Source organism: Neomonachus schauinslandi, chromosome 7, assembly GCF_002201575.2.
Source record: "Neomonachus schauinslandi chromosome 7, ASM220157v2, whole genome shotgun sequence".
Lineage (NCBI taxonomy): Eukaryota > Metazoa > Chordata > Mammalia > Carnivora > Phocidae > Neomonachus > Neomonachus schauinslandi.
This window is the reverse complement of record NC_058409.1, coordinates 76,982,069-77,008,821: the sequence shown is the minus strand read 5'-3', so window position 1 is coordinate 77,008,821 and position 26,753 is coordinate 76,982,069. Positions and strand designations below refer to the sequence as shown.

The 26,753-nt window shown below is 36.3% G+C and overlaps 1 protein-coding gene across 11 annotated transcripts in view; it reads right to left on the bottom strand.

The window, feature by feature from the left end:
- The window catches only part of PAM (peptidylglycine alpha-amidating monooxygenase), a 282,875-nt gene that overhangs the window by 42,503 nt on the left and 213,619 nt on the right, over positions 1–26,753 (bottom strand). For 6 of the 11 annotated variants that reach the window (XM_044917061.1, XM_021701584.1, XM_021701592.1 and 3 more), the window contains exons 8-15: positions 24,202–24,250; positions 22,809–22,876; positions 21,667–21,747; positions 21,312–21,388; positions 20,873–20,976; positions 13,943–14,127; positions 12,801–12,866; positions 754–1,077 (exon numbers count right to left, since the gene is read on the bottom strand). In XM_044917061.1, the coding sequence (XP_044772996.1) occupies positions 754–1,077; positions 12,801–12,866; positions 13,943–14,127; positions 20,873–20,976; positions 21,312–21,388; positions 21,667–21,747; positions 22,809–22,876; positions 24,202–24,250 (954 nt within the window). The remainder of the gene's footprint in view (positions 1–753; positions 1,078–12,800; positions 12,867–13,942; positions 14,128–20,872; positions 20,977–21,311; positions 21,389–21,666; positions 21,748–22,808; positions 22,877–24,201; positions 24,251–26,753) is intronic. The other 5 variants (XM_021701620.1, XM_021701624.1, XM_044917062.1 and 2 more) reach the window with 1 other exon arrangement.

Sequence of the window (26,753 nt, the reverse complement as noted above, 5' to 3'; positions counted from 1 at the left end):
CACATTAGCAAGTAACATGAAACACAATCAATATGACAGAGGCCACAGCACAGTTAGAGACAAAGATGAGGCATCCATAGCTTGCTGGGACAGAAACCTGAAGGGAATAAGGTGTTGTCCTCTAATTATGGAAGCCAGTCCCGGTTAGAAATAAAGGAAAATCTCCAAGTTTCTAACTTGCTGGAGGTCCCCTCAGAAATAACTACTCAATTTTCCAATTAAGATAGTAATTGATAATGGAACTTAAGAAATCAAAGTCATAAAAATGGTTGTATTTTACAAATCAATTGGAAGAGAATGTTGGAAGTATAAGATCCCTTTGCAAGGAACTTAATCACGTTAAAAGAAGGCAGCATATAAGCATTTCATACACTGAAACTTTGCACATCAGGTGCTGAATTTTCAGTTGCTTTCCATCAAGCAGAATAGAGAATACCGACGTGGTAAGAATTTGTTACCCTGAATTTCATGTGCCACCCTCCCCAACATGATCTAGATATTTTTGGTCCTGGTAATTTTGGCTCATCGATTAAATGGAAACAGAATTTATGTGGTATCGGACCAAAAGAAACAAACAAAAAGACTCAAAAAAGGTGGTATCTGATAACCCAGATCTGAGTTTTTTTTTTTTTTTCTGGTAAGTTCTTTTGATGGGTAAGTTTTTTCACCCATGCATTTTTATTCCCTTCAGATTTTGCTAATGTGGATTGTAGCATTTCATAATTTGTTCTTTCAAAGAAGCCCTAAACGCACCTCCTGTGTGTTCTGGTTCCCAGGTGCCTTCACCAGGTAGGGGCTGCTGAAATGACAAAACTCTGCTTTCCGCTGGCCTCAAAGTAGACTCTAGTCTGTGGAATTTGTGAATTCTGTCTCTGACAAGAATAGCATTGCCCCTCTCCTCATGCTCTGCACTCTCTCTGGTATCAGATCGACCAAGATCCTTCTTTTGGACTACGTTTGCAATCTCAGCTACCAGGTCTGATTCTGATTCTGCCTTTTCTGTAGGATTATATTTATGCACATGAACAACATCTTCCCTTTCTCCTAGCAGCTTGGAAAGTAGTGAATAGAAATCACCTGTGGAAAAAAGAGAAGAGATAAGGGGCGGAGGGTTGATAAGATTGCAAAATTTACAAGATTTTGTGCCTAAAGAATACCATCTCCTGATTCATCATAATAAGTGAGAGAGAAGGCTGCTCTCAGATGTTCAAGCATGAGGGAAAGAAGATGATTTTCCAGAACAATGAAAAAAAATAACATGCTTCACATTTCATTTTATATACCATGTATTTATTCAGTTATCTCCGGAGCCAGTAACACCAGATAACCTCTATTTGCATATTAGTGGAAACAAAACGATGCATATGTGATTGCATGGCATGTTTCAATAAATGGTTTTCACAGTATAACTGGATTGATTTGGAAGTTAGAGTTCATCAGATTTCTAAAAATACTATCAACAGCTACATCAGAAAGCAGCTATCTTCAAGGAAAACCCTTTGAAGTAGTCTTTCAAAGCCTATTAGAGGATAATGTACAAGAAATTAAATGTATATTTTTCAGCATATGCTATGAAATACAAGAAATCTAACAGATATGCATCTCTTTGGAAATTGGAAAACCAAAGTTTTATTATTATTATTTTGTTGGCAGTGCTACTGTAAGTAGCTCCAGTTGTTCATTTTAAACAAGAAAAAAATGAATCCCCAAAAAAATAATTTTGCTAGAAAAGAATACTTTAAATCACTTTCAAACAAAAGAAAAGATTTTAATAAACTAATATCATTGGAATGATTCATCAGTAAAATATACTTCATGTCTTTCTATACTAAAAAGTAAACTTGGCTATGATAACCTAATTCCATGACAATAAATTATTTATAGAGCATTATGACAAATATAAAATATGACCATGACAAGTTCATGAAGCATTTTAATCCTCATCATTTACATCTGTGGCTTTAAATCCATTTACATCAACTATGTGAACGGAAAACATGTTTATGCTCTCAATAGAAACATAAATCTGCTTTCCTAAGTCAAACCCAAAGGTAACACTCATTTCTTCTTTTTCCTCACCCTATTAGCAACCCTAAGTGTTGCTAATGAAATCAGTTATGACTATGGAGTCTTACTGCTTAAGTTTTAATTACATTTATAGCATGATCAGTTAATATTTTTTTTAAAAGATTTATTTATTTATTTGAGAGAGCGAGAATGAGAGAGAGAGAGAGAGAGAGTAGATGAGAGGGGGGAAGGTTAGAGGGAGAAGCAGGCTCCTCGCCAAGCAGGGAGCCCGATGCGGGACTCAATCCAGGGACTCCAGGATCATGACCTGAGCCGAAGGCAGTCGCTTAACCAACTGAGCCACCCAGGCGCCCCATGATCAGTTAATATTTATAAAATCTTTTTTTATGACCACTAGGAAATGAAAATGGTAACTGGTTTAGCTGTGATACATTCCACTAAAGGATATATTATTTACAAATTGGTGCAAGGGGATATGAAGTCTTTCCAAAATGATGCTAAGAGATCCTGTCATGTTTACAAATAGTCTTGGTTTAATGATTCAAAGTAGGTTTTCAGTTCTTGCCCATGAAAGCTGCTTATCCCAGGTGAAATCTTCAATCAAAAAATAATTACTAAGTAATAGGGCCAATCTCAGTAAAATGAACAAAGCAAATAACAACTCAACCAAATCTGTTAGGCCACGGTGGCATTTTGCCTCACAGAAAAGAAATTAATCCATTACTGCTAAATTCTCCTGCCCTCCACACTAAACATAAATAGTTTAATGTGCTGTTGTGCAATGAAACATTTATATAGAAAATAAAACGCAAGATTATTTCAGGGACAGACAAAAATCAGCATTTTAAAACTTGAATCCATGTCATTAGGCTAATATTGATGGAGGAACGCAGACTTGCAACTATGCATAGTTACTCAGGTGTGTCCGTAAACATCTAAAAGCCATGATCAAATAGCACATGCACAGTGCTCCGGTTCCTGTGAAATTGTCATTTACAATTATCACTGGGTTAGGAAGACAAAACTTTAGCAATGTAATGGGCTTGGCTGCACAGAGGTTGCACTGGCCTTGTGAAAACAAAGCTTCAGAGCTGCATCTCATTTATAGAGATTACATGTGCGAGAGACAGAGAGACCACTAGATGGCTATCTCCTACATCCTTAGGCACAAACCAGAGAGTGTTTCTTTCTCTTCTGGGGTACTGGATGTATGGTATCCTAAAATGTTAAGTGTTTTTCTGAGCCATATATATCTAACCTTGAGTGCAATGGATGGATGAGAAAATAAACAGAGGAAGTTGTGTGGTCTTTACCCCAGTTTCATTTCTCAATATTCCCTTCTTTCTTCTCAGTTTATGGTACAGTCATATGGCTTCCCCTTCCTTGAAGGTCAACTCCAAGATATTTCTTCTTCCGACATGCTCTCCCCAGTAACCAACTAGCTCCTAAGCCTTCAGATCTTACTTAGGTGTCACGTCCAAGAAGCCTTCCTTGACCGTCAGATTGGTCTGTGCCCCTGCAGCACTCAGGTCTTTCCCTGGATTGTTACTGCCCAGTGTTGGTGTGTATTTCACACCCGTGTTTGAATCCAACCCTGACACTTAGTGGCTATTTTGTGCCTTTAAGCAAGTTACTTAACATTATAAAGATAATGAATGACTTACTACCTTTCACAATTGTTTTGCTGATTTCAAGAAGTTAATGTAAAAGGCCCAGTCCAGTGCATATCATAAAGTAGGTATCACTGAATTGTAGCTATTATAATTACCAGCAAAAAAGACATAAACTCTAGTTGCAACATGCACATGCATCTGTTTGAATCTGTTGTTTACCTAAAATTAAAAAAAAAAATCATTTCTTATCTCATATTCAAGTATTGGGATTTTCATAATGGAAAAGAAAAAGCCCCTTTAACTTTATAGCCCTATATTTTCTCACCAAGTCACTACGGCTGATGTAGTGATTTGCTTCCTAGCTGTACCAAAGGAAGTTGTACTTGAACTTTTTCTCTCTGTCTCTGTCTCTTTTTTAGTCTGTTTTTGGAGAAAGAACTAGCCCTACTCCAGTGTTCTGGATACCAGCCCTCCTGGAGCCTTTCCTATATGCTTCCTTCTCCTTCTCCCTTTCCTCTCCTTCTCTTTTCTTTTCTAATACAGCTTCTCTGCCAAAGACTCGACTCAGGTTAAAAGCACACTCACTCTGCATTTATCTTGAGCAGTCAAGGAGGCAAGAGAGACCCTCCTCTGACGTAGTATGTCTTTCAAACTTTTCTGCCTTCCCTTTTCCTTCAACAAGTTCCAGTACTGTCTAACGGTGCTTTCTGGGCTAATGGGAATATCCTTATACCTGTGCTGCCCCACATGAAAGCCACCACACACCTGGGGCTACGGAGAACTTGTAATGGGGCTAACGTGACTGAGGAATTTAAATTTAAATTTTATTGTTTTTAATTAATTTATATCCAAATTCAAATAGCTACATGTGGCTAGTGTCTGCCACATTGGACAGTGCAAGGCTACTTCACCCCTCCTCATATCCTCTTTTTTTCCAAAGCCAAAGGCATCTGCTTCCACGTCTTCCTTCACCCCCGTATGACTTCTTCATGAGTTGCTCAAGAGCTCCTAGCTGCCAAAGCCAAGAGACCCTGCATCTTAACCCACTGGTCCCTTCCGAAACTCTCTCCTTATAATGTTGTTCTTTCCAGATCTTCTCCACCTGTTATCTTTGCTTTCTCTTATTCTTCTGCCCAACATATGAAAATGTTGGTGTTTTCTAAGGTCTTTCCCTGGAATCCTTTCTTCCCCCTGGTGAAGGCCTCTTCCTACTAAGAAATATCAGCCATTCACCAGGCTTCAGCTGCTGCCTCCAGACAAATGACCCTCATATCTGGAGCTCTCCTTGCACCAAATTGATATATAAAACCACCCTCTGGAAATTTCCACTTGGATGTCTGTTTCAGAGGAATTTTGAACTTGACATGTCTAAAACTGAGCTCTTAATCTTCTCCCCATACTTCTTTTTATAGTATCTCTCTTGATGATGAAATATGTTTTTGGTCAATCAATCCAGAAAACTGGACTTGTCCCTCTGTCACCAGTGAATCACAAAGTCCACTGATTCGTCAACGCTGATACATCGTCATTTTTTCCCTCCCTACCACCAGGACTCATTTGGGATTCTTACCATCTGATTGGCATGCTGAAAGTCTCCTCCCCTCCTCCCTCAGAACTGATTTTCATCCCTGCCTTCAATGTCAAAGTCTGTCTGTAATGGTATTTAAGCTGCTCTACCTCTGTGGAGCTGACTTTTGATGGCAGCCCATGACCCCTGGACACTCCTTGGTTATACCCCAACTTTTTCTTAGCTCTTTCAACATACGTATTTCACAATGCTATTCTCTAATTTTATTCTGGCTCCCACTGCTAAGATAACCATGTAATTTATTTCCCAAACTGGGGCATATGAGAAGAAAAAGAGTGTTGTTAATATTTATACTAGGCAAGAACTAGGACAATCCTGGAAAAACTGGGATATACAGTTACCCTACCTATTGTTGACAGAGATAACAGATAAACAACTACTTTATAAACTACACATGATAATAGCTAATATTACACATAGTAATAGCTAATATTGTTTGTGAGCTTAGCATTACCCACTTTGCTGAGTTGCTTTATACAATTTAACACATTTAATATCTACAAAATACTCCTTGTCCTCATTTTAGATGAGGAAATGAATGGTAAAGGACTAACCTGCATATCTGGGAGGAAGCTGAACTGGGATTTGAAGGAGCAACCTGAATGAGGGGCCCACGTTCTAAGTGATCACTATACTGGATCCAGGTTCCCCCTTTTTTTTTCTATAATGGCCAATAAACTCTTTCCTGTGAATATACCTTGGACTTGACAATCTTACTATATTTAATTTTTTTTTCTATTTAACTCTTCTGAGCCCAAGTGCTGGGTGTTCTCTTTAACAGAGCAAGTTTCTTTTTGTCCTTTCCTGGCCTGTCTTCTTCATATTATAACATAAGATGCTTGTAAACTAGTCAATATCTATGTATGATAGTGATTTGCACAAAAACGGCCTAAAGAATAATGACTGGCTTCCTTTGGTCTGAAAAAGTAGTAATGTTTTCTGTCTCTTCAATAGTTTTCACTTCTCCCAGCAATATACCTTACATGGATGATCAAATTCTGTAAGATTTTCTTAAAAATTTTTTTGTACATTTAAATTATGTGGGAAGGGGCAGGTGGAAAGGGATAAATGTGATTTTAGATGAAAAAAAAAAAACAACCCTCTCATTTCTTACTCACTGTCATATTTCCAGTGATTAGTACTATACCTATCACAGCAGATACTCAGTAAATTAAACTGCAGTGAATAATAATTTGTTTAAAAATGTCACACTTTGCTTCTGCCATCAATAGAAATAAAAATATTTCTTTGATGATTTTAGGCTACAGTGAGTCCATTTCTTTTTTTCCTCACTCAAACTTTGATTTTTATCTTACAAAATGCAGAAATATTCTAGTTCTTTAAAGCAATTTGGCTGGGTGGGTCTGGACTTGGAAAACATAACTGTAGTAGCAGCTAATGTGTCAGGAAAAAGAACACAGCATAGTAGGAGAAAATCTAAAACACTACCAGTTAAACTCCCAATTTGTTAAGTTGTGTGCTTCCATTAACTACTCCATGACTCAATGGGCATTTTTCTATTTAGTAGGGACCATTCACTATTCCCTGCCATCAACATGAAAATTTCTTTGGTTTACTTTCCGGAATATGGTGAGATAAACTGAAAGAGAAACATACGTTGAAAAATCGCCTCATGAGTTTTTTTTAAATAAAATGCTTTAAAATTATTGAATAAAAAAATAAGTATCTCTACTTTTAGTGTAAAAATCTTAATTGTGGAGGCATTTAAAAAAATGATCAGGAATGATTTGGTAATCTTCAGAATATGAAGTCCCATTTCCCACACGTGTCACTAGGACTTTATTACCTAAAACAAACAACTTTTGTTATTGCTCTGTGATTTCTATGGTACATGGAAAGTAAACAGAATGTTCATCAGCAGTTTAGCCACTGACAAAATATGCCAAGTAACCAAGCTAGTGAGACTGCAACACGGAACATAGCTGATTAATGAGAGAGATATGAGGGATGGACAAATAAAAGCGTTTCTTCTCAGATTTTAATATTTTGGTTTATAACTCAGTCATATTTGATTTTCCCTTCTGGTTAGTTGATTTGGTTTATTAACTGTTGACTTATCACTAACATTGATCCTACTAGCCTTCCTGAAATAAAACATGATCATGATGACCAGCTCAAGGATCGCAAATGAAGTATACTTTATTATTTTTTTCTTTTACTGAATTGAAAAATCAAAATGGGCTCCCCTCTCTTTTCTTAAGAAAATGAGACAAATATAAAAAAGGAGAAGTTAGCAGATGATGGGTTTTGCAACTACCATGCACACAGATGTATATCAGAAAGCACAACTGTGTGATAAATAATCATTCTCATCTGCCTACTCTGCTATTAGGAAACCAATTCAAAACAGCATCCACCCAGCTTCCCAGAGCCTTGGGGGGTATTTAGAACTGTGTTTGATAGATGAGTTCAATATATAAAGATTTGTGAGCTGCTCATAAATCATAACAAACTGATAACTTTTTAGTGAATGGGAACACAAACAAGAATTGTATCCTCTTTCAAACAGCAAAGTGGCATTGTGGGTGCTTGGAATTAGCCAAGAAGATGCCACTAAAATCATTTGTACTTTATTAGGGAATGAAGGAAGTATTCTATTTAGGACAAAGCAAAGAAATATAAATTTCAGTTATTAAGCCCAGACTTTGCTTCACTCCTCTCATAAATGATTTATCAACTGTTACTTTAACAAGCTGTTAACAGTAGACTACTAGTCTTTTTAACTTGCAACCTTGTTCCCTTGATTCTGCTTATTTGATAAAACATGCCAATGGTAATTCATTTTTGTTAGCATAAAACCACTGTGAAATTATTCTGTTTCACAGAAGGTGTCTGAAGACCTTTAACTATCTGGGGTCAGGGAGTGTTTTCCCTCTACAAATTGTATTTTTGTCATATTCTCCCTGCCTTGGGAATATAGTCACTCATGCTGACCTTTGAGTAGAAAGATTGATTATATGAGGGCACAAAGACTACAGTGAGAAGGGTTTGGAGCAAACTGAATAAAACATGTTAACAGGCCCTTCTGCAGCAAAAGAAATGCTGTCTACACATAATGTACAATAACAAGGACAACTAGAATTGTAGATTTTGACTTTCAGTTCTGCCATGAGTTTTTTTTTTAAGATATCAAATCTTCTCAATACAACTAACATAAATTTCAATACTGCACCTTTACTTTGAATTATAAGGGAGAGAAACACTCAAAATCAGAACTCCTAATAGTAGTTGCATAGATTCTTGCTTGAAGCTGGTAAACCTCTTGGTTTCAGCCCCTATTCCTTACCCAAACAATGTTGATAGAAAGCTCAGATTGTGTCACTGGTATAGTGAACATATATGAAATCATAATGCATAAGAAATAAAGAGCACTTACAAAACACACTTTACTTTCCTAAAAGTGCCAACTGTAAGTAAAGGATATGTTCGTGTGTCTGCTCTGGAAAACCTCTGTAGTCTCCCAGGAGTTTCCTCCACTTAGAATAAATGTCTAATTGAGTCTTATTGTTTAGCTTATTGCACTTACTACAGACACAGGTATTCTTCACTTACAACAGTTTCAAAGGATAGTAATGTTTCAGTTCATTGTGAGTATCTATTAGTGTTTTTCTGCTTGGAGGCAGACATAATCAACTCAATCACAGATTAGCTCACCTATAGACAAACAGGCTAGTCTCAAAGCAGCATGGGCAAGAATATAAACACATTATGCAAGCATCACGCTTGCCAATAATTTTTATAGCTGGAGGAAATGTTCAATATATAGTGCTTAAAAAACAGGATACAAAACTATGCACACATGATCTAAACATTATTAAAATAATGTATATATAATATATATTTGACACTGATACGTACATATATACCCATATTTCTGGGGATGATGGATGATTTTTATTTGCTTCTTCAGATTTTTCTGTAAATTGCATATCTTTTTAAATGAATATTATTTGGCAAATCAGTCAAATAAGCATTATGTTTTAAAGTGTCCCACAGACTTCATTAAAGCCTCATTAAAATGTGTCTCCTTGTTGCATGATCCAGGACAACCTGACAGGTAAAGCTGTCATATAATGAGCTCTTCTGGTATCTTCATAATTATATCTTTTGAGATAGGTCTGAGATACACTTCCTAAGACCAAATTTTGTTCTTCAGGAAGCAAAATAGATAAGGAGACTGCAGAAGGTAAGAGTGTTTGTAAGCACAGGCTGGGCAACACTACATAGATTCATGTAACTCAACTGTTTCTTTTAAACTCTAGTAACATCTCCAATCAAGATTAATATTCTGCCAAAAATTAATAGCTAGCTATTTTTGTAATTAGAATTAAAAAAAAAACAACCCAAACTTCTATTCCTCCTGGACAGAGTATTAGATAAACAATGTGACACAGCTACATTTGTTTTCAGCCTATAGCGTATGAATACTTTCCGTCTTTTTTGACTACCTTAATAAAAGTCATTCCTTCTTTCCAACAGAGCATTTATTGCAGATCTTGACCTTTATCTTCCTATATGCTTTCCACCGTATTAAGATAGGAAGTAAAAACAACATTGTTGGGCGCCTGGGTGGCTCAGTCGGTTAAGCGACTGCCTTTGGCTCAGGTCACGATCCTGGAGTCCCGGGATTGAGTCCCGCATCGGGCTCCCTGCTCAGCGGGGAGTCTGCTTCTCCCTCTGACCCTCCTCACTCTCGTGCTCTCTGTCTCTCATTCTCTCTCACAAATAAATAAATAAAATCTTTAAAAAAAAAACATTGTTTGTGTTATCCAGGCAGAACTCTATTATTTAGCCACTGATGGGTACCGAACTTGCCTTTGAGTACATGTCCTCTGACGTTAGGGGCCCTTCCCTTCCTGCTCCACAACTGTTCTATTTCCAATGGGGGTTTGACAGCCTCTGTGTGACCAACATAGATGCTGTCTGTTAACCTGTGGTTAGCACAACTGAAATGATTCACAGCTTTTATTTATTGGGGATTTAAAATATTAAAAGAATCAACACAAGCTGGCAGAGTACTTGAACATAAATTGTTTTGGCCAGAGCACCAAAATAAGGCAGAAGGTTGAGCTGGAGGGCTTACTTAAAAATCAGCAGATGTGGCATAATTTATTTGAAGAATTAGAACCCTCTTATTAGCTACCTGGCCCATTTATCTTCCCAGGGAATTAATACAAATACACATTTTGTGCAAAAAGACATCTCTGAGAAGAGTGGGATACTCTCTCAGTAATGAGTAGATCTACCCTGTGTACTGCAAGGAGAGAGATTGATCTCATTAGCGAATCAAGTAGACTATGTGTACAAATATGCACTTGGTATATTTTATTTCTCTATTCTCTTTAAATCCTAGGCTGGTGGTGCCCAAAGACCTGCAGAATAATATATGGGCTACACTGGACACTGAAATGGCTTTTGGTTAATTATCTGTCTTCATATAACCTAGCAGGTGACATTTTGATGGGCCCACTAATTTCAACATATGAATGCCATAGCCTGTTTTCTGTAGTATTTTTTTTTTAAAGATTTTATTTATTTATTTGAGACAGAGAGAATGAGATACAGAGAGCATGAGAGGGAGGAGGGTCAGAGGGAGAAGCAGACTCCCTGCCGAGCAGGGAGCCCGATGCGGGACTTGATCCCGGGACTCCAGGATCATGACCTGAGCCGAAGGCAGTCGCTTAACCAACTGAGCCACCCAGGCGCCCTATTTTCTGTAGTATTAAAATTGAATCAGAAGAATATATTTTTCCCAAGTTAAATCACTTTACAGCATTTTTATTCATAAGTAGAATAAATCACTAACTCTAAGAAAATAATTTCTTTTGTGTCCATAGAATTCTTCTCTAGAACCAGTAAGGCTTTGGGTATATTGAAACTTCTTAATATTATATACATATATGATCAAACATGAAAAGGTAAATGAATGGCAAAATATGAAAGTGTTCTAAAGGATTTGGTTTTTAGGTATCATACATGACACCTCCTAAATCTTATTTGGAAAGAACAGATTAAACCTAACATGTTCTTCGGCTAATGAAACCTCTGGTTTTCTAATCTTTCAAAAGTTTCAATGTCTCCCTTGATCAACTCAAATAACTTGAAAATGAAAACAGTTCAGCCACAGTTTCCATAGGAACTCACCATTTTATAAGACACATCTACTAAATGGTGGTCTCATTCTATACTTTATCATCACATATGTTAGTATTTCAAAATGTAATCTAATATGACTCAAATTATTTCAAAGGCATATATTTCAAACAGTGTGTTCAATATCAAAATAATTCATTTTAAGTCTGATCAAATTTCAGTACAGTTTAGCAAACACTGTTAATACTACTATATGTAGTATATAATTACTGACTTCCTTACAGTTATATACACAGATTGGTAAATTTAGCTATTTTAAATCATACTCAATAGTTTAGTATGAGCCATTTAGTATATAAGCTAGTTTAAAATCGTCTCCCTTTTTTGACTTAACAGAAAAGTAGAAACAACTTTGAGCTAAAGTGGTATTCTTTTAGAGGCCACTTTGTTATAATGAAATGTTATGGAACATACTCTATATAATTTAAAAACTTTTATATCACAGTTTTCCCTAATCCCCTCTCAGAGTGTATGTCTTCCTTTAAAAAGTCTGGATTCTTCAATTTTGTAAATACTCTTAATGCAAGAGTATTGTCTTTGACCTAGACCTAATAGAATACATTTTGAAGACTTCCAATAGTGGTTTACAATATCCAAAGAGTGAGAAATTTCTACCTGTTGCCAACAGAAAAATCCTATCTATTTCCTGCACACTTGATGTTGTCATAAGAAGTGTGCTTGCATGAACATTAAACTAATGTTTTAAAATATATCCGCTCTAGCCAAAAATGACTTGATAACATACTCCAGCGCCTAACACAAAGTATCATCTTTGAAACAACTGGTAAGAAAACAGGATGGAGAATAATCTTTCAGTGCCAATGCATGCAGTATATGACATACAAGGATCAAGTATTACTACTTCAAAGAAACAGATCAGAGGAAGAATGATGCTTTCTTAACTCATCAGATGGCAACTTAACACAAAACTACAAATGCCTACGTTGATAATCCCTCCTACTTTACTGAAGGTAGAAAAGAATGACTTAAGAGAGGCAAAATGAAGGTTAAGTCTTAATTTCTTCCAAATATAGTCAATGAATACATCGCCCAAAGTATACAAGATTCTAAATGGTAAAGTCCTTTAGATTTCAGAAGCAGCCCACCGATTGTTTCTAATGTTTATACTTGCACTACATATAAAAGTTACCATATTAAAAAAAATAAAACAAAGATAGAAAAACCTAATAGGTCTAAATTACATCAAGGAATTTTACTTTCAAAGGTAAAGTACAATTGACCATTTTCTCATGAATTATGTATAATATAAAAACAGCAATACACAGGGATGGACGCTGATAAAGAGACCTAAAATATCTCAGTAACTTTAAAATTTGGTTGCCTAATTGGAACATGAATACTTTTTTAAGCCTAATTATAAAACCATGCATACATACCCTGTTCTAACACTTCTTCTCCTTTTGGCTGCTGTAGTAAAGAAGTCTTATCTTTGTTCTCTGTTTCTGTAAAGGATCAAAAAAGCTGAGCATAAATTTGTGGGACATATCACATATGTTAAATAGTTTACTGGAAATATACCATCAACATTAAAATATTTTCAGGATCTTATGTTTCACAAAAACAACAGCATTAGGAATTTATATGGTAGAAATGCTCTAAATCAGAAAAAAACTCCAGTGTAAGCACCATTTACCAGACTTCTGACTTAATAACCAGATCAACTACCTTTTCAGTAATATTTACATGATACAGAATTTTAAAAATGCACCAATAAAACTGCTTGTATTTTTAAAAATTGAATTTAGTGACATTTTAAGGATACTTTAAGAACATTTTAAGGCACATTCTATAAGTATATTAAGATCTTAATAAGTGACCTAATCGCTATTTAAACTTGTTTCATAAAATTTCCAATAGAAAGACATAAGAAGCTTCTCTGGCAATTTTAAGAGTGGATCTGTAAAACTCAGTAAAGTTTCAGCATACTTCATCCAATAAAACAGGGTGTGGGTTTTGCAATTTTAAACTAATGAAATGACAATCAGTATGATCATTTTGCAGATGAAGAGTAAGTTCATCAACAATTCTGAGAATGAGACCAAAATGGCCAAGATTAGTAATGCCTCATAAATCAAGAACTCTTCTCTGCTTGAGGAGGCCCATTAAAATAGATAATTTAGGGTATGGTTGGAGACGATAACCATTTTCATTGGCAAACCAAAGCACTCTTTTGAACACGGCATATAAATTCATAAATTGCATAAGTCATTACTGGCTATGGAAAGAATCAAATGGGGAAGTGAGAAAACATGAATTAAATGAAGAAAGAGCTACATTTATTGAACTGGTCCCCAAACTAGTTTGTTTCATCACTAGATTCTTCACTTTCACTGCTTTGATGGGGGCATGTCAGGAGGGTAGATAGGTTAAAAAGAGGGAAAAGTGGGAATCGGATTATGTGTACATGTGATTGATAGAAGGTGGATGATTTTAAATATTAATTATATAGTCAAGTGAGACACACAAGAAAATATAAAATACAAAATCGTATTTTACTTTAAATGAATACCAGTTTTACCTTTGTGATGTCCATGCATCATAACCATATCAGACTTCACAGGGATTGGAATATTGGCCTCTGGTGGTATGGTTCTGAACAGATCCGGTGCTACATTCTGGGTACAGGTCATGAAAGAAACTGCATGCTTGGCTTCCATGTAATACATAATGTATAGGTTGCACATTTCATCACTAGATGTGCCACTGCAAGCAAAAAAAAAAGAAAAGAAAGACATAACAAATCAGCCACTCACATAAAACACATTCTTAATGCAAGAAAAATGCAACCAGTAAATCTGCCAAGCAATAGGTCCAGAGGTGGAAACATTGTGCATTTATTTTATAGCTTTCATTAAAACCCATCACAGTTTTCAGCATCAAAAGCACATTGTCAAAGGCACATTTCCACTTCATAATGGAGTATCCATTTGCAGTCACTCCAGAGATCTCACCAAATACCACAGATGGAAATGGCATTTAAGTAGCAGCGACATACTTTCTTTCCTCCTCCAAATCCTTTTATGCTTTAGCCCTTCTTCTATTTCCTAGAACTTGCAGATTGGGCAAAGTGCTTTCTTCATGGAAAAATCTTAATTATTTACTTAATAGTGGTAAAATTCTGAACACTTTAACAGAAATATCATATATTATTTACAAGTCTTTAAAAATGGCTTTTGTCATTTAACACCAAGAGTCTAGGATCCTGTTTTTGGTAACTGCCTCCAGCCTCATGGTCAGATGAACCGAGAATCCTGTATTGATACTAAGACATCATAAATGTGCCCCTGATATCTGACTTGGCACCTTGGCTTCCTCAGCAGGGAAGTAAAGGGAGATAGAAAGGAATGATACAAAATGGCATCAGTCCTAACCTCCTCTAAAGGCTCAGACCTCAGTGGGGTAGTGCCACACAGCTGAAAGACTCAATTGTTAAAAATAGATTTTCCAACAGTGGGATGGACATTTCTAAGATACAAGTTCCAAATAATACAAGGCAATGCCTAATAGTTTAACACACGTTTTGTTCTTCCTCAGTTCACATGGGCTGTCATGTATTTCATCCTTTTCACTATCATTAGGAGGGAATTATTTTGGTACACCTTCACAAGACTTTCATTTCCAAGGTAGTTCGTGCAAATGAATGTTTCCTTTTTGGTATTCTGACAATTTTTAGCAAGCCTCTGCTAATAAAATACAAGCTATGAAGTGGATTATTTGCTGTACAAAAATACCTCAGTGTTGATTTTTCCAGCAATGTCATGTGGCACTCACTTCCTCTCCATAGCAACAGTGATGACATCAGCAAAGGAAGGAAAAAAAAAATTTTTCCAAACAGGTATGGGGTTTCTGTAAGCTCTGAAAATGTAGAGCCCCTGAGAGACCACAGCAATAAATCCCTGTCACGGGAAGCTCTGTTCATGCTTTAAAAGTCATTTGGCTTCTCACTCTCTGAATCTAATACCTGTCAGTGTAATTACCTCTCCTGTGAAATGCAAGCAAATAGTGAGGTGCAGTCCCAAACAAACACCTGTTCACTACACACGTCTTCCTGTGTCAAAACACCATTCCTAAGAATTTCATCTTATATCGCTGAAGTTGGTCAGAAAGCTGTGTGCTATAAAAGGAATAGCTGGTGCCCCAGTAATAAGCCAGAACCTCTCACCATATTGTCCACCCTACCCCCCATTCAAAATAAAGAAAAATGTGTAGATCAAGAGACAGAGATGAGGGAAAAGGAATTTAAGATGTGGCTCTAGCTTAGAAGACCTTGACTCATGGTGCAGAGAGGGAAAGCAAAATAATCATGCAAACTTTTCCAATCAGTGAAAGGAAAAAAAAATCAGTAAATTTATATAGTAATAAATGAAACTTGCAACCAATCTGTGGACAGATCCTTCTACATTTTACCTGTTTGGGAACCTCACGCCCACATTCATCTCTAAACACATGACTTTGTGAGAGCGTAATCAGCTCACCAAAATTCATTTAAGGTACTGATCCTATGATACAAAATTGAGCTGATCAAATAGCTTTAGAATCTTTGCTATCACAGGGGATCCGGATGGCTCAGTGGGTTAAGCGTCTGGCTTCGGCTCAGGTCACGATCCCAGAGTCCTGGGATCGAGCCCCGCATCGAGCTCCCTGCTCAGTGGGGAGCCTGCTTCTCCCTCTCCCTCTGCTACTCCCCATGCTTGTGCTCTCTCTCCCCCTCTCTGTCAAATAAATAAATAAAATCTTTAATTAAAAAAAAAAGAATCTTTGCTACCACAAAGAAAAATTCATTAAAGAGCTGAAGGAAAAGAAAAGAGTCAGACTTTATGCCTTTCCATTTATAAATGAACTTGTAGTTAAGGTAACTCTGAGTTCCTATCTGAACGAGAAACTATCACATCTTAAATGTGTCAGGACTCAAATCTTCCTTAGTATCAGCAAACCAGTTTGCCTATTTTATTCCACATCTGTCTTTCCTTCACTGAAAAAAAAAAAAAATCTGACTTTAAATCAGACTGCTTTCTGTATTCCTAAGGGGGAATTCTGACACATTTACCCTTATTTTCCATAGAGGACAACACATGCAATTCAACTCTGTCAATCTAGTGATTATTAATGAGAAAGTATGGAGGGAGGCTGTGTTCACACGTGTGCCCTGGATCCGCTGAATGACCCTTTCAGCCTTTCCTAACGCCAGTGTGATTCCCTAAATGATGCCTGCTGGCATCACTTTTATTCCAAAATTACAGTGGTGCATTTCTTTCATTTTCATGCAAAATAAAGTGCTTATGTGATAACTACTTTTTTATATCAGCTCGCTCTAAATCTGACAAGCTGTGATGAGCCTGAAAATAGTTAAGCCCTCAATAAATATTTATTGAAGGGAGGAAGAATGAATAATCTCTCTTAATAAATGTTTACAACTTGTATGGCATAACCTGTTACCCGCTAATATATTGTACTGCTGAGTCAGGTCAATTTTATGAACTCGGTCTATGGCCTTCCAGAAAAATATTTATATCTATCTGTTTATCTATCTATTTATCATCTATCTATGTTCTAAGAGGGTTTTAATAAAATATATTATTTCCTATTATAAAGATACATAATAGAGATTTAAGAAAGTCTCAAATATTCTGAAATGTACCATTTAAAAAACCAAAATCTTGTCGTACACTACGATTGTGTTTCAGACAATGATATTCCCTCCACTTCAATGATTCCCTCATCCCTAGGCCCCTTACACCCAACAGATGCTGGACTTACAAAAACAAAACAAAACAAAACAAAAAACAATGATGGGAAGTACTAATTTTGGAAAGAAATATCAACACTCTAAAGAAGTTATTTTTCAAAACTTTGAATTGTTTCTTCAGAGGTTTTATGGTGCTTTTAAATTTATACATTAAGGAGTTTCTGACCATGTAACTTTATCCTGGCATATAATACACTTCAAAATGTTGATTAAAGTGCTGTGTTTGGTATCTATGAATATTAACTAGACATTCTCATATGTACATTAAATAACTGGTTCCAAGGGAAAAATATGACCCACAAAATTGACCAAATATGTAAATATTATCTACCAATTCTCAAAAGTTAATTTAAAATGTTAGCAAATTAGCTGACTTAATTAGCTTAATTGGCTGACTTAATAAAATTCTTTGTTTAAACTTGACTAAACATTTGAAATGAATTTAGAGAAGTGTCATATTGAATATAAAATCTGTAATGCAGTCAGGCACAAAATACTGCTTCTACGTTGACTTAGTTGGTACTATGTTCTCAGTACATACACTGGTGCAACTTTGTCTAAGACATATTATTCATATTTACTATTTTAAAAGAAATTTAATATTTCTTAAATACTAATTTATTAATATTAATAATAATATTGTTAATTATTTCTTAAAAATATTACCATTTGGTAAATTTCTTAATATGTCTTGTCTTAGGGCGCCTGGGTGGCTCAGTCGGTTAAGCGACTGCCTTCGGCTCAGGTCATGATCCTGGAGTCCCGGGATCGAGTCCCGCATCGGGCTCCCTGCTCGGCGGGGGGTCTGCTTCTCCCTCTGACCCTCCCCCCCTCATGTGCTCTCTCTCTCTCATTCTCTCTCTCAAATAAATAAATAAAATCTTAAAAAAAAAAATAAATAATATGTCTTGTCTTAAATCCACCTACTCTTTAACGGTTGTATTTTGCGGTGCGTCTCTGCTAGGAAACAATTAGTCCCTCTTTTTAAAAGGGCTTTTTATTAGTTAACTACGATCGTTCCACCCCAGAGAAACTTTCTCCAGTCCTAAGACTGTTAGCTCAATACAGAGTTAAGTTCGGATTGGGTGGAAGAATTACTCAGCTGAACATCTTCTTGGTAGGCCACTGATAGAATTTTCCTGTAAAACCTGGCTTCCAGGTGGCTGCAGAGTAAGAAAGTTAACAGCTTGACGCCAGCAGTTCTCCCAGGGCATGGAGGGGCATCTGCTGGCCCCATACGACTTGCGGTAAGCGGCCTCATATCTGATTAGTCTTCATGCTCATGGTTCAAACCCGTGCCCAGGGGGAGTACATATTCATGTATGTTCATGTTGGGGCTTAAGCAGGAAGGGAGAAAAGGGAGAGGAGATTTACAGACTCATAAAATACTAGTTTTCTTTTTTACTGGTTCCCTGAGGAAGTGGTATCCTGTATTTTATAAAACAGATGCATTGATGCTATTACCTCTCTAAAACTAAAATGCATATTAAGTGATGCAGGAATACTATGCATTATTAGGAGAATTTTTATTCATATTTAAATTTTATTCAAACCTATCTTATTAGTTTATCATTCCACTGGAAAAAAAAATGCTACCTTCATATAAATTAAATATTCAGAATACGGACTCATCCAATAACTTCTTGTAATTTCTTTCTATTTCATTTGCATTTCAAGATGGCATTCCCTTTAGCCCACATGAGATTTACAAAAAGATAGATTTGTACAGTCATTTTAAGGTATTATTTTAAAGAGAAATGCACATTTGTTAAAAGACTGAATTATTCCAGATTCCTGAAACTGAAAGAGGTTTCCTGAGATTACTTCAGTCTCTCATCCTGGCATTGCAGTAAGTCACTAATTTCTGTTTGATACTGCCTCACAGAGGATACTCAAAGGATACAATTTGGCCCAAGTTACAAGCCCTTCTAAATTGTTAAAGGACTTTTAAGCAAAAAATTCTATTTATTTCACACTTGAACTTATACACTAATACACAGAATGTGTTGCAAAGGACTTTTTCCTACTTTGTTTACCTATTTCAGAGGCTAATAAAATAACCAATGGCACTTAAGTAAAGTTGTGGAGGGTCTACACTAACATAGAATGGAGAACAGCTGATCAATACCCTATGACTCATATATTTAAAGGCTGGGTACCTGGCTGGCTCACTCAGTGGAGCATGCAACTCTTGATCTCGGGGTTGTGGGTTCGAGCCCCATGTGGGGTGCAGAGATCACTTTAAAATCTTTAAAATAATAATGATAATAATAATGAAGGCTGGTAAGGAATGTCTGACTCCTTCAAATCTAATTTTGTCTACTTTGTGAAGCTTTTTCTTAGTTACCATTCATGCGACGGCATAATTTTATTGTTTTCCTCAAGTCTCTTTCCCGAACTTAAAATTTATCCAAAAGCAAAACTCTTGGAACCTTCTTGTTTAATATAACTTGATATTTTTTTCTGTGTGTCCTACCTTTAGCCTTAAAATTGATGTTTATTAATACAACAACCCTTTAGAATGACATAAAAAATCCTATTCCACTGTCTCAAATGCCTTTTTTTCTTTTACCTGCTTCAGCATCTTTTCCCTTTCCCCTGACAACCAACAGCTAGTTTTGTCATCATAAGAATCATCCTTAGTACATCTAATGCCTATTTTCAGATGCCTACTTTCTGTGACTTCTCTTTGATCAAAGATAAATGGTTTAAAACTTCAGCATCCAGGTGGCATCAGTAAATATTTTATAATCTAGTTTAACATGGAAAGAAGGCTCCTTGGTTCTTTTCTGACAACAAAACAAAACAAAACAAAACATGGTAAGAGACTTTATCTTTCTTTTTTTTTTTTTTAAGATTTTATTTATTTATTTGAGCCAGAGAGAATGAGAGAGAGAGAGAGAGAGAGCACATGAGAGGGGGGAGGGTCAGAGGGAGAAGCAGGCTCCCTGCCGACCAGGGAGCCCGATGTGGGACTCGATCCAGGGACTCCAGGATCATGACCTGAGCCGAAGGCAGTCGCTTAACCAACTGAGCCACCCAGGCGCCCGAGACTTTATCTTTCATTTTTAATTTAGGCAAACCTATTTTGAAAGAGTATTCATAGTGCTTTGAAAATTTTACTTAGGGTTATAAAATACACTTATTTCAAGGAGGCTCAATATTTTGAAAATTATTTAAAGTTCAATGTTCTCTTTTGGAAAAGTGCTGAATATTATCATTCCCACTTGGAAGACTAAACAACTGGAAAACAATGAATACACAGAAGTTTTAACAGGCAGAAAAAAATCACAGTTCTGAGTAATTAATGGACACCACCAAATGTGGAAGCTATATATTTGCCTAAATTTGAACATAGGGCAAAAGGACACTTGAGGAAAAACTTTCGTAATCAATTATATTTTTCTTTATTAAATGAGCCTGAGGAAGTAATATACACTCTTGTGGCATCTATAATATATAGAGATTTGATACTGAAGGTTTTGAATAAACAGGAGGAAAGGAAGTATAAAAAAATAAGCACATGTTCTGGAGTTTATCCTAATGAGTTCTAAAATGAGAAAATGCGATATACAGTTTGTTATAATTGTTCATGATAGTAAAAAAAAAAAAGTGCAATTCATTCACAAAGATAACTATCACCTATAATCATGCCTTGCCCCAATAAAATATTTTTAAATAGCAGAATTTGCAAAACCATACCCAATGTGCGTGGCGTCTGTCCTTCCCTCACCAGTGAATACACATCTTGCTGCCAATATGTCACCAAAACTAACATCTACTGGGTGTTCCACAGGGTAGAAAGCCTACCAAGAAGATAAACACAATGATTCATTAAAATTACCAATAAAATCCAGAACTACATACTTTCTTAATGTGAGGCTTGGCATACTCTGGGTAGAGAGGAAGAAGACGCAAACATACAGACACAAAATTCACCAGCATGTTTACAAATGTTAAGAGAAACCATCACGTTGGAAGTTGTAAAAGGGAGGTTATACACAGCTTAGATAAATAATAAAGGTAGATTTGGAGATGTTAGGATTCTAGAGAAATTCACAAGGATTCTATGAGGGTTTCTAAGATTATTATCTGTTGATTAATATTTTTTTGTCTCAGAATGAAACCAGTTTCTACATACCTGCGGCAGCTGGGGGCTCTGACGTCCAATCAGTGTCCACTGTCCATTTCTTACTCTGTACCCACTGACTACCTTACCTGTAATGAACATAAATTATAATGATATAATATCATAAAGTATTAGAAAAATAAAAGGCATCATTTGCTTTCCTTTTTCAAAATAAAATTTGAATATTGTCAGAACCCCAAATGCTAGGTATTTTAATGAAAACAGTATGATGAAAAACATACATTTTCAAGGTATTATGCAAAATCTTTCATTGAAACAGATTTAAGGTCAAATATAATTTACATTTATAGCGTTAGCAAGTGCCAAGGTAAATATTTATAATTTAACCTGTAGTTTAAGTTCTTACCTAAATGGTGAGTGTGAACTCTATAGGCAAAGACATGCATTGGATACTTTTTGTAATGGCATGAAATGTCAGAATTCACCACTGTTAGAAATGAAAACACAGAAAAAAAGGTCATTCTCCAACTGGAAAATAACATTATTCTTGTCTAAAAGTATGTATAGGTTATTCACAAGATGCTAGGCATGGGGGTTTTCCTATCAAGTAAACATGCACTTAGGTATTCAGCAGGTGTTAAGGGCCTATTATGTACCAGCCAATGTCCTAAGATGAGTTAATAGCCTCTCGCCCTCACATTTAATTTCTTTAATAAACAAAATGACTAGAGCCAAAACAAGATACCCAGTCAGTGAAAACACGGGCTTCATTTGCTACTTCTATCATGAAAATTTATGCAGTTGAAAAAGCTTAACAATTGGCTGCATACACCTAAGTTAACTGCATTGACAATTCCTGTTGAGAAGGAACCACTTCATTGACTTCTCTTTCCTTTCAGTTGAAAACACTGCAGCTCTTCAATAAATATGTCTTTGATAATAAGTGAACAGTAACAATGAGACCAAACTTGCTGATACCTTTATGAGATTCCCAGTAAAAACAAAGGAGTAATATTTAACATAGCATTTTCATCAGATGATCAGATATACTGGTAAATAATATTACACTTATTCCAATAGCTTTTGTAAGTTTAGGAGAATCAGCTATTATTATCCCCATTTTACAAACAGGGAATTAAGCTCAGTATATCTAACTTCAAAGACTGAGTTGGTCTTGGATTTGCCAGCCTCTTGATTTTGAACCTGATATTCTCTGCAGTAGTTTATGTCACTGTAGGTTATGAGGTTTGTCTTTGGCATCTGAAGGATGGCTGACTGATTTGTAACATACTCAAGATTTATTCTTTCATTTATAGAACCTACTACTTACCCATGGGCCTCAATTCTTAGCATCTCAATAAAAGAATGGATGATAATAAACTACTGGCTTGGAATAATAGAGAAATCTATTTAAAATCTAAGGGTAATAAAGAATTGGTTTAGTTTTCAGAGATATAGGTCATTTCAAAATCTTATTAAAAAATATACTGTAAATCCATTCCTATAGATTAAGTAATGAGATGACGGTAAATACTAAAAGATAATTACCTTTCTCTCCCGGAGGAATAACAGTGTCAACAGACATCATAAGGTACATGCCAGCAATTAAAGGCTGTCTACAGGAAACAGTTAACATTTATATCAACTATTTGAAACATCAAAACAATGGCCTTAGAAAAATAAGATATACTTCAATACACTGATCTATAAAATATGATTCATGTGAAAATGGAAACAACATGGAAAAAGAGGTAGAATATATGTTTTTTCTTAAAATAACTTATTTTCTTGGGCAAATAGCTAAAAACATTTTTTATAGCCTGGTGTATGTGGAAGGCAGTCTCTAAATGGCTCCTGTGACAGTTAATTGTCTTTGTCCACTTGGCTAGGGGATAGAGCCCAGTAGTTTGGTCAAACATTGGTCTAGATGTTGCTGTGAAGGTATTTTTTAGATGTGACCAACATTTAAATTATTGACTTTGAGTAAAGCAGATTACCATTCACAGTGTGGGTGGGTCTCTTAAGAGAAAAGACTGAGGTCCCAGGAAGAGGAAGGAATTCTGCCTCCAGACTGCATTGGACTCAAGACTCCACACTAACTCTTGCCAGAATTTCCAGCCTGCCTTGCAGATCACAGATTTGCCAGCCCCCACAACTGTGTAAGCCAATTCCTTGAAGTAAATCTCTCTCTCTTTCTCTCTGTGTGTGTGTGCACTCACTTGCGCATGTGTGGACATTCTATTGGTTCAGTTTCTCTAGAGAATTCTGGCTAACACAGCTCTCAGTAATTCCTAGCTCTGACATTCATGCCCTTGTATAATCCTCTTCCCTTGGGCATGGGCTGGGCATAGTAACTAGACCTAGGGATTGGTTATTTCTAACAAACAGAATAAGGCAAAAGCAATTTCACTTTTTTTTTTCCCATAGGAGCCAGAGTATGATGATTTGTGGCAACTCTTTTCTTCACCTTTCAGATTTCTATATTATTCACTAACTTCTGACATCTGGCTACAACCAGGCCATGGCTTCCATCTTGCCTGCCCTCTCTTGTTTTCTCTTGCTGGCTGTGATGGAAGCCAACAGCCATATTGTGAGCTGCCCTGTTTCGAGTCCACAAGGCAAGAAATGAGGGAGTCCTCCAGCCAACAGCCAACAAGGAACTAATCCTGTCCATAGCTCTGTGAGTGATCTTGGAAGTGGCTCCACCCCAGCGGAGCCCCCAGATGGCTGAAACCCTGGCTGAGCCTTTGATTGCAGCCTTTGTGTGAGACCAGCCCCAGCCCCCAGCTAAGCTTGTGCCCAGAATACTTGTTGTTTCAAGCCACTAAGTTTAGGGTGATTTGTTATATAGCAATAGATAATGAACAGAGTGGATTTCCCACTTTTAAGTTGTCAAAGATCTTAAAGCTGTCACTCAGCTCGGGTAACTGGAAGTACTTACGGCAAGCGTGTGAGGTGTAAGGACACACCGGAACAGTCTTTGTGATTGTCTGAAAATGCACACAGACAAAATACACATCTTAAACAGGAAAATGTGAAAAGCAGATTTCAAACAACTTTTTTTTTTTTTTAAAGATTTTATTTATTTATTCATGAGAGAGAGAGAGAGAGGCAGAGGGAGAAGCAGGCTCCCAAGGAGCAGGGAGCCCGATGCGGGACTCAATCCCAGGACCCTGAGATCATGACCTGAGCGGAAGGCAGACGCTTAACCATCTGAGCCACCCAGGCGCCCCAAACGACTAACTTTTAAATGATTATAACTCAGTACTAAAAAAAGCCCCAAAACTATGTTTTTGTTTGTATGGTGTTTTATAGTTTACAGAGTATTTTCATATTCATGAATATATTTAATCTCCAATACATCATGACAGCAACAACAAAACTATCATTTCAAGCAGTCTGTGGTTTTTTTCTCAATTCCTCAAACTGACAAATTATCTGCTTTCCTGCAGTCATACTAGATACTAGTCGCAGCTCACAGAAGAAAGTTGTTGCTACTCTCTATGAATGATCTACACTGTTGAAACATCCAGAAAAGTTGATTAACTGAATGGTTTGTTCCATGTTGGCTCTGAACAACTAGCTTCTCTACTTTTCAAAAATGGAAGTAGTCCGTAATTTGAGCTTTCCAGATATGACCACGCTTAGCATCTGTAATGTCTTTGATATATGTATAGGAATCACCCTCTTTGGTTTCTAAGCCTTGCCCATTCCCACGTTCTAAATAGCAACCTGATGGTAATTTTCACCCCAACTTCAGTGGAAAGCCTCTGAGTATCTCTTGATTTTTGCCAAGGACACTTCAGAGACCTCTTACAAATCCTCTCCTTTATTCCTTTGCCTTCCGCAAGTAGAAAGAAGGTAAAAATTTAAATTACCCATCCAAATTTTTATCTCTGTTGAACTTGCTGATTTGTCACCACAGAGACCATGAATAGTAACTCATACTTACTCATTCCTTCTATTTCTGTGTATGCTAAATTCTTTCCACTTCGCACTTTATTCTAAGTTTTAGAAAACATTATATCTCAATTTTGAGAGTTTATTTTAATATAAATAACTAGTGTGTGCAAGATTAACAGATTTATACTTGAAATTAAAAAGTGAAGTGTGATAATAAATAACAGCAGATGGAACAGTTTTAAGGAAATTTCTTCCTTTCAGCTCTAATTCTTACGAGAAAAACAAAGGTAGTTTCATACAGTAATATAAAATAACAGGTAACCTAAGTAACAAGATACACATTTTGATTTACCAGAGATAAAATTTAGAAAGTATAACAAGTCATATTTAATACTTTGGCAATAAAACACAAAGGAAATTTCTCCATTTACTATAAGCTTGATTTTAACAGTGATAGTACAGAAATAAATGGAATGATAAACACTTTATATTTAATCAGGTTGTTTTTTGTCACTTTACAAAGGGATTTCTACCCAATATCCTAAATCAAATTCCAGTGTGGTGCTATTTTCATAATAATTTCAAGTGAGTTGGGGCACCTGAGTGGCACAGTCGGTTAAGTGTCTGACTCTTTGACAGAGACAGAGACAGCGAGAGCAGGAACACAAGCAGGGGGAGTGGGAGAGGGAGAAGCAGGCTCCCCACTGAGCAGGGAGCTCGATGCGGAGCTCGATCCCAGGACCCTGGGATCGTGACCTGAGCCGAAGGCAGATGCTTAACCAACTGAGCCACCCAGGCGCCCCTAAAAAATTATTTTTAAGAATGAGGTTTTCTAAGTGTACTGTATGAGATTTAGTAAATATACCTAGTCTGTACTACTTTCAAAATGATTAGCCAATGAATTATGTAAATATCTATACTGATCAAAAGAGAATGGTTTAAAATATACCATTCATTGATGCCAAATGAATTCTAAACTCCAGAGACTAACTTATTTAGCTTAGTCAGTTTTAGAAAACTTTTCTCATGTGTATGAAAAAATCATATCTATCTTATAAGGTTATTTTGAGAAATGGTAATCATCCATTCATTCAGTTCATATTTATTGAGCAATTGCTATATTTAGACACTATTCTATACACTGGGGATATAGTGAAAAACAATATATTCAAGTCTCTTGTTCTCATGGTAGGAGAAATGAGGTAGGAGAGATAGGGAAAAACAAAACACTGAATATATAAACAAGATAATGTCACACAGTAAACTCAGCAGGATAATGTGATAGTGGGTAGCCATTTTATTGAAAGTGGTCCCAGAAGGATGCAGTGGCCATGAGGCTGGAGATTTTGTACACCATGCAGAGTATGTTAAGAGTTCGGGTTTTATTCTGTCTGAAAGAAGCCATTGGAAGATTTTAAGCAAAGTGACAGGATTATATAAGGTGTTCACCTAGCACAGTACTCGGCACTGACAGATTACTAATTATTGAATGTTAGGCTTTGTAATCTTTTATCTTAATTCACAATAAACCAGGAGAGAGTTTTGCCCCCATACAATGTCCATCCAAGCAAAAGGGCCAATGTGCAATGA